Genomic DNA, 15,602 nt, shown 5'->3' with positions numbered 1-15,602 from the left:
ATGAGATAACTCTTAATGCTCTCAGTTTGATAGATAGATAGATAGATAGATAGATAGATAGATAGATAGATAGATAGATAGATAGATAGATAGATAGATAGATAGATACATACATACATACATACATACATACATACATACATACATACATACATACATAGATTCAATTAAATAAAAAAAAATAAAAACTTATATAGAATAAATAAATAGACTGAATAAAGTATAAAAATTTAAAACAGATATAAATATTGCTAATTAAAAAAGATTATAGACTTAAGAGAGACCCATAGCTATGTTATGCGATGAAAACTATGAACAAGTTTATCTGAATGTTACCTATTGGGCAGTCGTGTAGCTGAAGCACAGTAGTCTTTGTTGTTATCAGAGTATGGAAATAAATTATTTGAACTGTATTTATCCTGTGTCAGTCTTTAATTTTATGCGTATCACTCTGTTTGCTTTGTATGCTTCGTGTAGTTTGTTTTGTATTGTCTCTATTGTACTTCTAATGTTTCATGTTTTATTGAAATCATGCCTTTCTTCTCTCTCTTTTCTCTTTTTTTTTTTTGAATATTTGGATATGTGTGTTAGAAGCATAATAAAACCAAACCTTGTTTTAGTAAGCAAGCTATATCCAAAGAATAGACAGGAATAGGCCACCATTTGCTGTTTCCCAAAACAGGATTCCCTTTAGTCCTGTACATTCCTACAAAAACAGGAGTGATTAATAAACTTCAGGTTGCACGTCTTGTACAGTTTAAAAAACTAATATTGTAGTTTGAAATGTTTGTTTGGCTGGCATTAAATATGCACAAATGTCGCAGTTTGCAGAACAGAAAAAAGCATGGAGCTTATTTTGTAGAAAAGTGGAAATTTTATGGCCACAAATACGAAAAGTATTATATTAACATTTTCACCTTGGTTATATCTTATGTCCTATTATTTAGAAATTGCCGTCTATTGTTTTATATAGATGCTGTTACACCTAATAAACAAAAATGTGTATTGATTAATTGGTTGATTCATTCATTCATGTTTTGCTGTTTTGGCTACAGGAAGTTGTAGGTAGAACAGACGTCGTTTCCTGATGACGCAGTTTGTAAGCGACCAGCTCTGTCTATTGTGTTTACGTTGAGCTCTCTACAGTTGTCTCGTGAATGGACGCAACGTTACCGTCAAAGTTTCTTACCTCTCTTTACGACATGGACTGGAAAACATCTTAAGTATTAGTCAGCTGTGCACACATGCAAAAATGAACAAAGGCTGGCTGGAGCTCGAGAGTGATCCGGGTGAGAAATGTCGACAGACAACACAGCTAACTAATGTTAGCATCCACATAAAGCCAGAGGAACAGTTTAGTTCCATAAGCAGCTCGACTTATTAAACCCAGAAAGCAAATTTAGTACAGTGCAGGATTAAAACATATTTAACAGAATGTTAATGTGTATTATGTTTTGCAAGTTAATGGAACAAGTAACCAAAGGGCAAAATACGAGGAGTAACGTCAGCTGCAAAAATAACACACTGCTCTTTCATTTCTTTTCTGGTGCTTTGAATTGTTAGATTCTTAATACAATCCTTGATCATTTCAGGACTGTTCACTCTACTGGTGGAAGATTTTGGTGAGTAGCTCATATACAGTCGCTAAACCTCTCCTAGTGCTGCAATAACCAACACACCAATTTGGAGTCTTGGGGCGAATAAAGTTTAAATTAAAATGTTTCTTTGCGTGTAATTTCTGCAGGTGTCAAAGGGGTCCAGGTCGAGGAAATCTATGATCTTCAAAGCAAGTGTCAAAGGTATGTAAACTGAAGCCAATCTTTTTGTTGAATAATAATAACATGTAGGCTAAATCAGGAATGCCACTTAACGTTCAAGCTCATCTCTGTTTATAAACAACTTTCTATTTCTTGCAGTTTGTTGGACTTATAGCAACAACATGTAAAAAATGTTTGGTATCATTTTATTTTTCAGTCCTGTCTATGGCTTCATCTTCCTGTTCAAGTGGATCGAGGAACGTCGATCCAGGAGGAAAGTTAACACGTTGGTGGATGAGACCTCTGTCATTGATGAGGAAATTGTAAATGATATGTTCTTTGCTCATCAGGTAGGTGTCAGTGTGATGATAGATGTTGGCAATCACTGTGGTTACTGCTGTGATATTTTTTCTTTACAGGTCGTGATTTAAGAACTGATCCATTTTTGGAGTCATAAAACGTATAGCAGATTTTTTATGAGCTGTCATAAGATACATTTTAGTGACCTATATAATGGAAGTTTGATGCTCAGTTTCATTCATATAAAAAACTACAACTATGAATTAGATAACCATTAAACAGCACATTAGATGATTGTTTTAATTTCCAAGTCATATCATAGAGGTGATAAGAAATTGTGCTGCTTTCAGCCCTTCAAAGTCCTTACTTATGTGTTCCTATCTTTCAATAATGCAAAAGGAAACATAATAAATAAAATTCTAACTCTAACAGGGACTTGTTTGGTATTTGTCCTGTCATTTTCTATCTAGCTGATACCAAATTCATGTGCCACCCACGCCTTGTTGAGTGTGCTTCTGAACTGCAGTGGCGTTGAGCTCGGCACCACTCTTAGTCGCATGAAGGCTTTCACAAAAGGCTTTAGTCCGGAGGTAAGTTCACAAATGTCTGTTATTTTCAGTGTCATTTAATTGTGTGCTTCTTATTCACAGCTTTCATTTATGAATCAGCTCTGAGATTAGTTTTTTTCTTTGATGATAACATAAAGAGAAATCATAGTAAGTTGAGAAAAATGAATACCGGCACTTTAAGACAAGGTGGAAATATGTAATGAAATCCGATTTTTTCAAACATATTAAATAGATAACTGATAATTGTAAACTATAAAAAATATTTCCCAGAGTTTGCCAAGCTTATTCAAGTACTTATAGGAGCTCAAACATAATTTAAAATCAGGATATTTCTCCAGTAGTATCAACAGTCACCCTATTGGTCTCAGTTGCTAACTTGAAAGGTTTTCTCTGTCTTACTCTCTAACTTTCTTCATCCTCTCTCACTCTCATGTTTAATTTAACATTTTTCAGAGTAAAGGTTACGCAATAGGAAATGCCCCAGAGCTTGCCAGAGCACATAACAGCCATGCCAGGTAGGTTACAGTCACTGGTTCGTTTTTAAAATGTTCAGGCTAATTCTGTGAAAAAGAAAAAAAAAATCTTCTGGGATTGATCTGCCATACTGTGGGAGATGGCAGGCTTTGTGCATTCATCAGTTTCTCAAGCTCTCTTTCCGTGTTTCTATGGAGACCGGAGCCAAGGCACCTGCCGGAGAAACAGAATGGGATCAGTGCAGTGCGGACTATGGAAGCTTTCCACTTCGTTAGCTATGTGCCCATCAAAGACCGCCTCTTTGAGCTCGATGGACTCAAAGCTTACCCCATTGACCATGGTGAGACTCATACTGACAGAAGTATTTTTGAAGTATTTTTAAGGTATTAATATAAAGTTTTTATAATCGTTATTCTGAAGACTTTATTTACAATAAAGCCTTGTATGACATTTCTTCGCTGTGAGTTCTATGAATGTATTAAGTGTTGTTTTGTAATGTACAAAACTGCTACTTTAAGTATAATACTCTTTTAGGGCCTTGGGGAGAGGAGGAGGAATGGACTGATAAAGCTCGGCGAGTTATCATGGAGAGGATTGGATTGGCCACTGCTGGGTGAGTCCTGAACCATTTAGCTCAGCTAGTGGTGGTTTACCTTCTACACACACCCTCAAGGCTTCATTCTCATGCTGCTGCTCTGCTCTTTTACAGTGAGCCATACCATGACATCCGCTTCAACCTGATGGCGGTGGTGCCTGATCGCAGAATGAAGTACGAGTCCAAACTGGAAATTCTAAAGAGGAATCGACAGACTGTTCTGGAGGGTCTACAGAAGGTCAGGAACTGCCAGAAGTTTCATTACAGGCAAATCAAAACACTGCAGTTCTTGGTGGCACACATACATAGTGTGATTAGACAGTAAAATTATGTGAGATAAGATATACTTTAATGTCCCCATAGGGAAATTTGTTCTGGACCCTGTCCTGCAGTTCCACAGAAGATAAAATGACAAATATCATGTCATACAGTTTGCTTTGCACATTTACACATACACACCTACTAATAATGGTGACATATTGTGCAAGCCTCACAGCTATCATCTCCTTTACATAACATGTTATTGCACAAAGGAGGTTATAAAATGGCAGCACAATGTAGCATCTTATTAATTTTAAATGAAAAACTTGCTTTTGCTGCATGTTATAGCTGATATTTGATGTGATGTCTCCTAATAAACTATTAAACTATTAAACTAAACTTTTATGTGTGTCCAAGTGGAAATTTGTAAGGGAAAATAGAAAGGACCAAACCTTGGCCAAGCAGGATCTCCTGCTGTCTACTGATATAGGTGAATATAGTGTGGAATATTTTTTGTTTTTTTGAGGGGACAATTAAGATATTCTGTCATGACTTCAGATGATCCGGCTCACCCAGCCAGAGCTTGTCCATGACAAGAAGCAGCAGGACTCCTCCTCTCCTGATGATAGCGCCACGGCGATCAAGAAAGAGACAGATGTGGAGCCAGTTACAGCCCAGGGGGCTGATCAGGCTTCTTCAGGTACTGTGGTTGGATTTATTCCCACTGTCTTTCTTTGAATTGTATCCTGTAAATTGTCTAGGGGCTTATCACAAACATTAAACTGATGAATATAAATACACTGACTATTCTTTTAGATTCAGTGGATGAGTCAGGAGGTCGATCCAAGGATGCTCCTAGCCCTTCAGGAAATGCTAAGGTCATGGGCAAACCGCCAGTCCCCACTGGAGGAGGTCCCCAGCAAGTCACCAGTCCCAACCCCATCGTTCAACGCCTGCCTGCCTTCCTGGACAACCACAACTACGCTAAGTCTCCGATGCAGGTGAGCGATTTTGCTTAAACATGATTAGTTTAATCAATTATCAAAAATGTTTACGACTAGTTTTCTGTTGATCAGCTAATTGACAAATTGTTTCTGCTTGACGTGTGTTCAAGACTTACAGTAGGGTTTAGAAATATTTATTTGACAATGTCATCTACAGTATATATGCCAAATTTTAGATGACCTTCACTTTGTTTCCATGGAAATATATTTGATCGGTGAGACTGGCAGTGAGATAGAAATATTACTAAGTAATCTATAGCAACAAACACAGATAACACGTTGCTCTCCGGCTGTCTCAGATATGAGTTTTAAGACACTTTGTTCTCTCTCTCTCTCTTCCTCTCTGATTTCTCATTGAAAAACTTTCTTTCTCTCTCTTGTTTTATTCTTCTTGAATCGATCACTCTCAGGCAGAAAGATGCAGAATGCCTCTTTAGCAGAGTGTTACTATTGAGAAAATTAAAACCTCTCTACTGTAAGACTGATTCAACAGGGATTTTAAATTTAATTTAAATTTTTTTTTTTTTCAGTTCCCGTACTTTAGACAGCCTGAGTTTTTTGGGGGTTTTTGGTGACCCATAAAATCATTTTGTAGAGTCTTATTGAAGATTCTTTAATTGACAGGAGGAGGAGGATCTTGCTGCTGGAGTTGGTCGCTCTCGTGTGCCAGTCCCTCCTCCCCAACCACCATACTCTGATGATGAAGATGACTATGAGGATGATGAGGAGGAAGTAACTGGATCTGCAGGCACTTCAAACAGGTTAGTGATGTGTGTATAGGTATAAATACCAGCCCTTGGCCATTACTCAAGAATTTATACGCTAATCATCACCCAATTTAACACAAATGTCTAATAGACATCATAATGTTGACATAAAGACATAATGTTCTGCAAAAACACATAAGATGGTAATTCTAGTATAAATTTAGTTCAGTTTTTTAATATTTGTTTTATATTTGCTTTTGTCAGGTTTAGGCGGAAATCAAGTCTGCGTTCGAGACCAGGGCGGGTTGGGACTGGAATGGAAAGCCAGATTGCCCTGAGTGTCTTGGCTGAGAAACTGAAGAAAGAAGTCCAGAGGAAAGATGCACTAAATACGCCTCTCTCCGTACGCACAGAAGGCCGCACCGGGGGCATTTGTATCACATCTGCTTCACAGCCCTCCCCCACACCCAGCAACGAAAGCACCGACACAGCGTCTGAGATTGGCAGCGCCTTCAACTCCCCGCTGCGCTCACCTGCTCGCTCCCAGGCCGCCACGCGCCCGTCCAGTCCAGTTGCATCCCATCTGTCTCGTGTGCTGTTTGGAGAGGATGAGATGCTGAGGCTAGACTCCAGACATAATCGTGCTGTAAGAGAACTGGGTCCCTCTGTCAGCGTAGCCTTGTTACACCTGCAGGAGGATGGGGTGATCTATGCTCTCCCCTCTTCTAGTGAGTACACATGATCATGACTGTCGTCCATGTTATTTACAAAGGTGGTTTAAAGGCCTCTGCTGATGTAAGCTTTTGAGCCTATCGCTTGATATTAGAGTCAGAGCATATTAATATTTTAGACAGTAGAAGTAAACAGTTTGAGTAATGTAATGTGTATAACATAGACTTCTTTTAATAATAGATTGTCTGTGTCTAGCTAGTTTTGATTGATTGTTACTTTGATTATTGCCTGTACAGTAGATTTGGCTGCTGATGGCACAAAGCGGCCTTGTACTCCTGAGAAGACAAAAGAGAAAGAGCAAGCAGGACTCGTAGCAGGAGAGAAGGAAGGAGGGAACGAGGGAGACGAGGGACCATCTGTGGAGGTGAAAGAAGAAGAGAGCAAAGATGGAGCAGAGGTGAAACCCAGCAAGGAAAAGCTGAATGCTACGGAAACTGCTGCAGACAGCAAGCCTCCTGGGGATAAGTACTCACCGAAAGTAAGTCTAGAAAATCCTCTGTGTTATAATGTACTGTAATATGAACCTTGGTATGGCCATAAGCCTGCTGCGATTTCTTTTTGTATCACTGTACCTTCATCTTTTTTGCTTGTACTGCCAATTAGGGAGCAGTTTCTCAGGCTGTATGCTGAAAATATTAAAATAAATGAAGAACCACACAGAGCGGTTCATCTTATTCCGTCTCTTGCAGGAACTGCTTGCGCTGCTTAAATGTGTAGAGGCTGATATTGCCAGTTATGAGGTGTATCTGAAGGAAGAAGTGGAAAAGAGAAAGAAATACAAAGTAGGTGGTGTTTACCTGTAACCAATACAATACCCTTGGTGTGATGGTGATTTTATTTGCTTTTAATCAGAATCTTGTGTTTTCATTTTTTCAGATTGATGATCAGAGGAGGACCCATAATTATGACGAGTTCATCTGCACCTTTATATCAATGCTTGCCCAAGAAGGTAAATCTGATCACCACTTTGCTACTTTCCTTCTTAATTTGTCTTGCCACAAAAAGTACATAATTGAAAAAGAGAAGAAGGGAGAAAAGATGTTAAACAAAATCTTACTGACATGCCAAAAATCTATTATTTTGTTCGTATTTTCATAATTTCCTCTCACCTTCATTTCTGACGCGGTATCCTCTGCAGGAATGCTGGCTAGCCTTGTGGAGCAAAACATCTCGGTGCGTCGTCGGCAGGGAGTAAGTATTGGCCGCTTGCACAAACAGAGGAAGCCCGATCGCAGGAAACGCTCCCGACCTTATAAAGCCAAACGCCAGTAATTACAAACAATCATAACTTCTGTAAGTAACAGAAAGATAAGTTGCTGCACTCCTGAAGCTCTCTCATAAAGACAGTTTAGTGTTGTATTTTAGTCAGAGCCTCCTCTTCTCCATGAAATCAACATGTATTTAGGTCAGTCCTTTTATCCCTAATGTATATACATATGTACCTCCATTTTAGTCTCAATGTAAATTTTCTTCTTGTGCCAATGCTGTCTACAATTTGTAAATATGAAATATGTCCCCAATGATGCACCTGAATGCTTTTTATTGAAAGATCTTCTCTACGGTCTTGTGGTCAGTACAGTTTGAGTAATTTGTTGAATTTCTCTAAAATGCCTCAGTATGTCACTAAATATACACTTCGCTTTAAGTCAGAATTTCTTCAGCTGTGTCCCTCTTTCATGTTTTCAAGGTGCCAGTGAAGTATTGAATGTTTTGACAAAAAAGGCCATGTTTTATTCATCCACAGCATTTCAGCTTCAGTATATTCAGTGTAGGTATTTCACTGTATAATATAAAAAGCACCTTTTAATCACATTCTTCAAGGACAATTTTAATCTCAAGAAGAAGTCATGATGCATCAGGGTTTTTTCTTTTCATTGGAATGTGTTTTCAGTGGAGAGTCTCTAGCTGTGTATGTATTTTTCTTGAGGTCCTGCAAATGAAAAACAAGCTCTTGTGTTATTTTTGTACCTGAAATTGGATCTCAGCGTGAGTGAATATTAAATTGGAATGTGTGCAGTTGTGTGTTTTGTACATATGTATCTGTTAATTGACTCACCTGTACATTGAGTTCAGTTTTTTTTTTTGTTCTTGTTCAGTTGTTTTTTTTTTTGCTTGCCAATTCATACTAAAATAAAGTCAGTGAAAATATGTATTTTGGGGTTTTTCAAGTGACCTGACTACAGTGATAGATCTGAGATTACACACGTATTAGATTAGCTTTCTGTATAGATTCATTAGATAGAACTAAGCGTTTTATTGTAGTGACAGTTATTGTACACTAGGGAGAGCAGTGATTCAGAGAGGAGTGGGACCATCTCAGATTTTTCTCAACGCTATGCCATAAGTAGATGCCATTCACAATAAAATGAACTTGGGGTTTACTACAGTATGATTGTGTTGCGGCAGCATGGCTTTGGTGCTCATTTCTATTCAGATGAATATATAGTATTCTCGGTGTTTTTGTACTGGTAACCTGGATTTGCCAGAAGAATCTCAGCTTTCATCCCTGACAGTTCCATTTGTAGCAAAACAAAAACTGCACTGCTGCAGTTTGTTATTTTGCTGAATAAAATAATCCACATTGATTTGAAAATTATATTTACATAATCCCAAATTAGTAAAAGTAAAAAATGTAACATAATTTACCACTAGATACGCTGATCTTATGATAGGTCTTAACATGACTTGCAGTATGTGTTTTATTTTATGTTTAACCAGACACTATTTGTCTTTACCTAAGGATATGTTTGAGTACTGGTATGATGATCTTATAAAAATGACACTTTCTCTCTGGCAGAGCTGCAAAGTACACACAGTGGCCTATGTGGGAGTGGGAGCTAAAAAAATACCCCTCAGCCACACATCTTCGGTGGAGCAGATGTTTGAGTTAAATAAATCCATGCTGTACTGTTATGTCACCACTGTTTGCCTGTAATTTGGTTGGCTGGCATCATATAGCCCAGCAGCATATTTGTAAAATATCTCACAGACATTGCATTGTTCATTTTCCAATGTTGACATGTTGCTTGTTTGAAATGTTTCATATATAGCGGATGTAGAGAATATCGGGGATTCTATTTGGATGAGTTTGAATTTTAGTTTATTTTTCCTCTAAGACTGACAGTGGGCTCATAAGAATGAAAATACAATATAGTCAAATATGATATATTATTTTCAATTAATTATTTTTCAATTAATCATTTATTCTATGAAATATCAAACAAAAAAATTTGCCTTGCCTTTTTCACAATTTCTTTCATGAAAAATGACTGAATCGATTAATTGATTATCAAAATAGGCCTGTGCAGAAAATTTTTCTGTAGATCAACTAACTGATTATGGTACCATTTTCAAACATGTAGCCCACAATGTTTGGTGTCTCTGGCACGGACCCATCATTCATCTTATAAAACCAATGGTCTGCAAAGAGGAAAGACTTGAGTTCAATCGGGGAGGCCCCAGTGGTCCCCAGTCATTGCCATTGATGACCCAGAGGTATCTGCATGGTGACTTGAGATAACCGAGCACCGTGAACGCGCACGTACGAGCCACTCAAGTTCCCACCCATTACGTCAGCGCGCTCCCTCACCCTCTCCGTCAGCGCGCGTGCTCCGTGCGGGATGCTGAATTGTAGGTGATGATGGCGGAAGGGGAGCAGCGCTGAGTTTCATCTGAGTTTTTACCACAGCTGTAGAACCACCTACAACATCGTTTCTCTCCGTCGACACCTATCCCGAGGCGATGGGGAACGAGGCTAGTATGGAAGGGGAGGGACAGCCGGGACAGCCCGGCCCCGCTGTCCCTGCAGCAGGGGCTCCGGCTTCCATTTCAGCACCACCGGACTCTGGACAGCTCATCAAGCCCAGCAATGGAGCGCCAGCCGGAGGAAGTGGGGCTGGACCCGGGCCGGGGATTAACAGGTAGCCGCGATAGCTAGGACGCTTCTCCGCCAAACTGTGGAGAGAAATCAGGGAGGCTACACGGCAGCGTGGCGTGTACCGTACATCTGTACGATGTGGAGCGTAGATATAGGATCAACCGACTGCGTGAAGATAGACTTGAATGGGTGCTTAATTATTTATTTCAATATCCTTGTCAACACAATTCACCACCCCTTTTTGAGACCCATTTTTTGCTTTTTGGCAGCACCACCCTATTAGTCAACGTGAGTTTGGGTCGAAGTCAAATTTAATATGCAACGCTTTCGATGTAAAATCAATAATACGTAAATATAGCTTTCAGACGGTTCAATAGAAATTTCTACGCCCGTTTTCACGGTGTCTGTCCTGAGGCATCAGTAGCTAAGTATCATGAATGAAAGAGCGACATTTTTTCCCTCGTAGTGAGGCAGTGCCAAGTGAATATGAAGACTTAGGAATAGATCTCAGAAATATTAATGTCCCCATAGCTTCAGGTGATAAATAAATTAGAAATGTAAACGATGCAAAGTGTACAGGGTCTCACGTTGAAGAGCCGAGTCGGTTCCATTACAGGTTGATTTCCTGAACATGCCTTGACGTGAATATCAGTAAATACCGACTCATTCTGAGAAATCACCTTCCTCCTGATGCGGAGACGTCTGTATCCTGATGACAGCCTTGTGTAGGATGACAATGCTACCATCAGATATCACCGGCGTCATTGTGAGCACAGGACCGTAACGCATATGCCACAGCTGTCTCACTTATCTGATCTCAATTCATATCTATATGGAGCCAGTGGAAATTGTTTTTCACCACCGTCAACTGCACAGAATAGGGTCATTTCTTCTGGAAGAGTAGCGTTGCATCTCTCCATAAGAAATCCATCCAGACTGAGCCCAGACACGTTAACAATGTTATAGAAGACTTCTGAAATGGAACATTTCCATTAGGCTATTTATGAAAACCCCGTTGATGGCTTGTACTATAAGGCAATGTATGCTGATAAAATATTTGCCTATTCCAAAAACTAGCCCATATCATTGGTGTGTAATCACATGTTGTAGCCTGTGGGTCTGTATTTTCTGTGTGGGTGTGTGGAAGGGATTACCCTCCCAACAAGATCTGATATTGCCTTAATTACACAGTTCAACAGTTGTAGACCTGAATAAGCACATGCAGAGGCACAGCTGCATCTTGGATTTGCCACACCTGCTTACAGTTTCTATAGATATATAAAGATATAGATTCTTTTCAGAGCTAAATTCAAGAAGTGTTGCATCTTTGGATAATCAGTCTTTCATCACAGACATATTGCTTGATTTGTTTTATTAGACAAAGTGATTGAAAGGTATAATGTTGAGCTGTTCTGCAAATAGTCTGCCATATATACCGTTAATGTTTGGAGAAGCACTCACTGTTCATCTTGTATTTTCACTGTGGGGCAGGTTTAAAGGCTCATAGCTCCCATGTAAGCTCGTGATTCTTTTATATCTCGATTTCTCTCTGGTATCCACCCCAAGGTGTCTCATAAAGTGATGGTGAGAGCTGAGAGGCTGAGTGTGCTAAGAGACACAGAGAGAGATGGTAAGAGCTGGGCAGAGAGTGAGAGAGTATATCATATGGCTGAGTAAAATGTTTTTTCTTAAGATCATGATACATTCAGTCTGGACATTTCCTTAAAAAACTCTCCCACAAAGAACTCATGAGAGTGTGAGAAACAATGAAATGGTGGCTGGTTTGAGACTGTAGATAGGAGACTTTAATCTTAATTAAAATGAGCTGCAGCATTTTATGAGTTGGCCTATTAATATGAATGGGGGCATAATATGCTATATATAACCTTATTCACAAGTGAATTCCATATAGGCATTTTTTGCTCTATTTTGGACCATATTATGTTTTATTCATTACATTCAAAGAGCTAAATCCATATAGGAGTCCATGAAGCTAAGGGTGTCGTCCTTCCCTCCTGCTTCACAAAGCAACACAATAGTTGTTTTCTTCTCTAATCATAACAGCTTTGACTAAGTGCACAGTCATCTTGACCTGATGACCATAACTGACAAGCATTCAGAATTGTAAGAAATACTACCTTGTGTTAAAGACCGTCTCCAGATATTTCCCATGTTAACAACAATGTGCTCAGTGTGCTGCTGCCATATTGTCTTATTGTTTTCTCTTCGGCAAATGAGTTTGTGATGACCTGGACTTGCTCCATCATGTAATAACATATGTTACCGAACGCTATGAGAGAACTACTTTATTCAGTCCGTCCAACATATAGCACTGATATTCACTTTTTTTTTTCAAATAATGTTAATCATGAAGTAATGTAAATCAATATGGATCTTAATTCCAATACAAACCCAAATAAAATTACAGTCCATTAAAACCCATGAAAATAATCGATGCAGTCATGTTTTTAGACACAGTGTACAAACTATATTTCTTCATAATTAATTTAACTTGAGCAATGAAAGCACTGAACACTAGGCTACACATAACAAACGGTCATCACAACTCAAACAAATAATGCAAAAGCTGCTCTCATTATTTATGACACTATGACATCTGTAGGACTCAGAGAATTAATGTCGTTTTTTGAGACATTGGCAGTGTAGCATTGCTGTCCAAACATAGACACTTCAATTAAAAAGACATCAGGTACCAAAGCTTGTGAGAGTGTATTTAGAGCACTTTTGTTCTAAGCTTGTAACATATGTCAGTGGCAAACGGCTGGAACTTTGGGTTACACTGACTTGAAACGCTCTAAATCATGCAAGAAATGCTTGTGTTGAATGTTTGGGCCCTGTATGTGAAGCTCACTAAAAGAGTGCAACATACTTCCTTAGTACCTTTCACACTTTCAGACCGTAGACAGTCCATCTCAAATAGACTGGGACGAAGCTGTGACCAAGCTGAACGCTGCCCAGTTTCCCTGTTCTACTCTGTGTATTCTGGCAGAACAGACACAGTGGTAGGTTTAGCTGGAAGCGGACACTGTTTGTGCCTCTCATGTATTATCATTGCATTCGAGCCACAGCTAAGCTTCTGATTTTCCAAGAAATATATACCTGGCAAATCTTTGAAAACCCCCAAAGGTCATGTAACAACACTTCCTGCTGCTCTGAAGGTTTTTGCCGAATCTTCAAATACTGTTTTAACCATCTGGATGAAAAAAAATAGTCTGTCATCTTAAAAAGATTTATAACCTGTTTCTCAGGTTGTGACTCTGTTTATTAATCCTGTGTCCTTGCTCTCTCTGCAAAACACAAACAAAATATCAACATGTTCTTTTGTATGAAAATACAGCCTATTGGGAAGAAACATCAGTATGTACCAATATAACTGATCACAACATTTTGAATTTTGATTGATGATGTACAAATTGAGCAAAGGCATGTCATTTCCAGCTATCATCTTTATTTTGATTTGGAAAAAGAGTTGTAACTTGGGAAACAGGTTAAAAAATCTTGATGGAATACTTTTTCATTCAGATGCTTTGAAGAGTCTATGAGGATTCAGATCAAGAGCTGTTAAATAACCTTCTGGGTTTTTCAAAGATCTTCGGGTATATATTTTTATGAAAACCAAATATCTGTAGCTCTGTGACTTTAATGTATTGATAATATATAAATATAAACTTTTGGTGCCCCCTGCCACTCATTTGAATGACCATAAAATAAAACTGTAACACACAGTTTGTGTGCTGTCAGTGGGATCATCGTTTAAGGGCCAGCTGTGACTTTTATGTAGATGATTTCATGTGACGAGCCTGTTCTTATGTGATGCACTGCAAGTGGGAGATTTAAAGTTTCAGAAGCTCCTGCATTTTCATTTGACCAGCATGATGGGGAAAATATTGTCTCTACAGTAAGCGCTCTCTTAACCATGTCTCGGCTGCTCATCAGTTATTTTTTGAGGATTTGCCAAGCCTGTCCAATGCTAAATGATGGAACAAGAAGTGCTGTGGCCTATAACAGTGCCACCCACCTCTGTCAGAGACACTGGAATAATTCGTTTTTATGCATTTTATAATAGTCTTGATATGGGAGTTTGTCAGAGCCTCTGTCACACGCCTGGCTAATTGAAAAATTAAATACTTTTATTTTGTCTATGATTCCTTTTTATTTTGTGTGAATGCAGCACAGAGCAGCTATTTGCTCTTTGCTGCCTAAAAGCTAGCAAAGATGCATTTGTCATCATTTTTGACAGACATTACTTGAACGTGTGTCAAATCCCCTTTGTTCCACTTTAACCATGGTAATGAGAACTTACAAAAAGCACAAACAACCAAGGTGTCCAGCAAATCTAACCCCAAATCTGAGGCCTCTGGTACCTTTGTGCTTTGACCTATAAATTTAACTAAATGGATGGCACCAGATAGATTTCACTCAGTAGCCTCAGTTACCCAGTTTCATTTCCAGTGGACAGAGGTATAAATCAATGAGAAACATATACCATTTCAAGTGTAGGGAAACTGATACAGATATACCGTATCCGGCTCCTTCAGATAATTCCCCCTATACCAAGAGACATATTTAACTAGTCAGATTTCAGTGCAAAGCCATGTTTTATTAATTATTTTTTTATTTCTCTAATCATATAATGTACACATTTTATTTGTAATGTGACTGTTAACTGTTTGTTAATTATTTACTTGCAATGCTCTTTATTGTTCAGTGAACCCTTTAAAAGTAATGGGTTGGTACTTTGTACCAGCAAGTCCTTTGATTAATCCTCTCAGAGTTGGTATTGTCAGTTGAAGCGTTGTCTGGGTGCAGTACTGCTGAAGGATACTAGAAAAATTGGCACACTTGACTGCTGATATTTTACTGAGCTTAGCTTTGATTTGATTTTGAAAGAATGCTCTCTGTGTTAAAAATGAAAATGCATTTGAACATTAGATTTTGATCAAAAAGTGCTGAGCCTTGCACACGTCAGTGGCCTTTATAATACTGGATATTTTGCAAAGGGGGAAAGAATTTGTTTTGGCTGTTAATTGATCGAATATTAAGTTTTACTATATGTTTTAGTAGTAGTAATGTTTTACTATATCAAAACACACAAGCCAGCACGTTCAATTGTTTGGATACACCTTCTATACTCTGCCACTGAGAAATGTTGATTGTCTTGTCAGGTCCCACTTGTCCTGGCTGACAGTGCCGACAAAGTCTGTTCAAAACATTATGTATATAGGCCTACACTACATGTTAAAGGACATACACTTATTTGCTTTCTATCTGAGAGTCAGATGAAAAGATTAATACCACTCTCATG

The 15,602-nt window shown here is 38.6% G+C and overlaps 2 protein-coding genes across 3 annotated transcripts in view; both read left to right on the top strand.

Moving 5' to 3' along the window:
* The first annotated feature begins 1,114 nt into the window (after nucleotides 1–1,114).
* Nucleotides 1,115–8,507, top strand: bap1 (BRCA1 associated protein 1). Of its 2 annotated transcripts, none has more exons than XM_022746897.1 (17): nucleotides 1,115–1,289; nucleotides 1,593–1,622; nucleotides 1,745–1,799; nucleotides 1,975–2,107; nucleotides 2,528–2,647; nucleotides 3,080–3,141; nucleotides 3,298–3,440; nucleotides 3,635–3,713; nucleotides 3,810–3,933; nucleotides 4,515–4,656; nucleotides 4,773–4,957; nucleotides 5,585–5,721; nucleotides 5,932–6,395; nucleotides 6,639–6,877; nucleotides 7,089–7,181; nucleotides 7,276–7,348; nucleotides 7,538–8,507. In XM_022746897.1, the coding sequence occupies exons 1-17, from the start codon at nucleotides 1,253–1,255 to the stop codon at nucleotides 7,669–7,671; spliced, it is 2,250 nt and encodes a 749-aa protein (XP_022602618.1). In that variant the 5' UTR covers nucleotides 1,115–1,252; the 3' UTR covers nucleotides 7,672–8,507. The 2 variants fall into 2 exon arrangements, with proteins under 2 accessions (XP_022602618.1, XP_022602617.1); XM_022746896.1 differs by having other exon boundaries at nucleotides 6,636–6,877.
* Nucleotides 8,508–10,140: 1,633 nt separating this feature from the next.
* LOC111222921 (protein bassoon-like) overlaps nucleotides 10,141–15,602 on the top strand; it is a 61,352-nt gene continuing 55,890 nt past the window's right edge. Inside the window, exon 1 of the mRNA XM_022746831.1 lies at nucleotides 10,141–10,319. Coding sequence (XP_022602552.1) covers nucleotides 10,141–10,319 — 179 coding nt within the window. The remainder of the gene's footprint in view (nucleotides 10,320–15,602) is intronic.

Source organism: Seriola dumerili, unplaced genomic scaffold (genome assembly GCF_002260705.1).
Source record: "Seriola dumerili isolate Sdu_G_001 unplaced genomic scaffold, Sdu_1.0 BDQW01000109.1, whole genome shotgun sequence".
Lineage (NCBI taxonomy): Eukaryota > Metazoa > Chordata > Actinopteri > Carangiformes > Carangidae > Seriola > Seriola dumerili.
This window is presented reverse-complemented; position numbering and strand designations above follow the sequence as displayed.

Excerpts from the sequence above, each read along its gene's own strand:
- bap1 (XM_022746896.1), top strand. The coding sequence starts at position 1,253 with ATGAACAAAGGCTGGCTGGAGCTCGAGAGTGATCCGG. Across the intron at positions 1,290-1,592 it reads GGAGCTCGAGAGTGATCCGG|GACTGTTCACTCTACTGGTG; the intron begins GTGAGAAATGTC and ends TGATCATTTCAG. Across the intron at positions 6,396-6,635 it reads CTATGCTCTCCCCTCTTCTA|TAGATTTGGCTGCTGATGGC; the intron begins GTGAGTACACAT and ends TTGCCTGTACAG.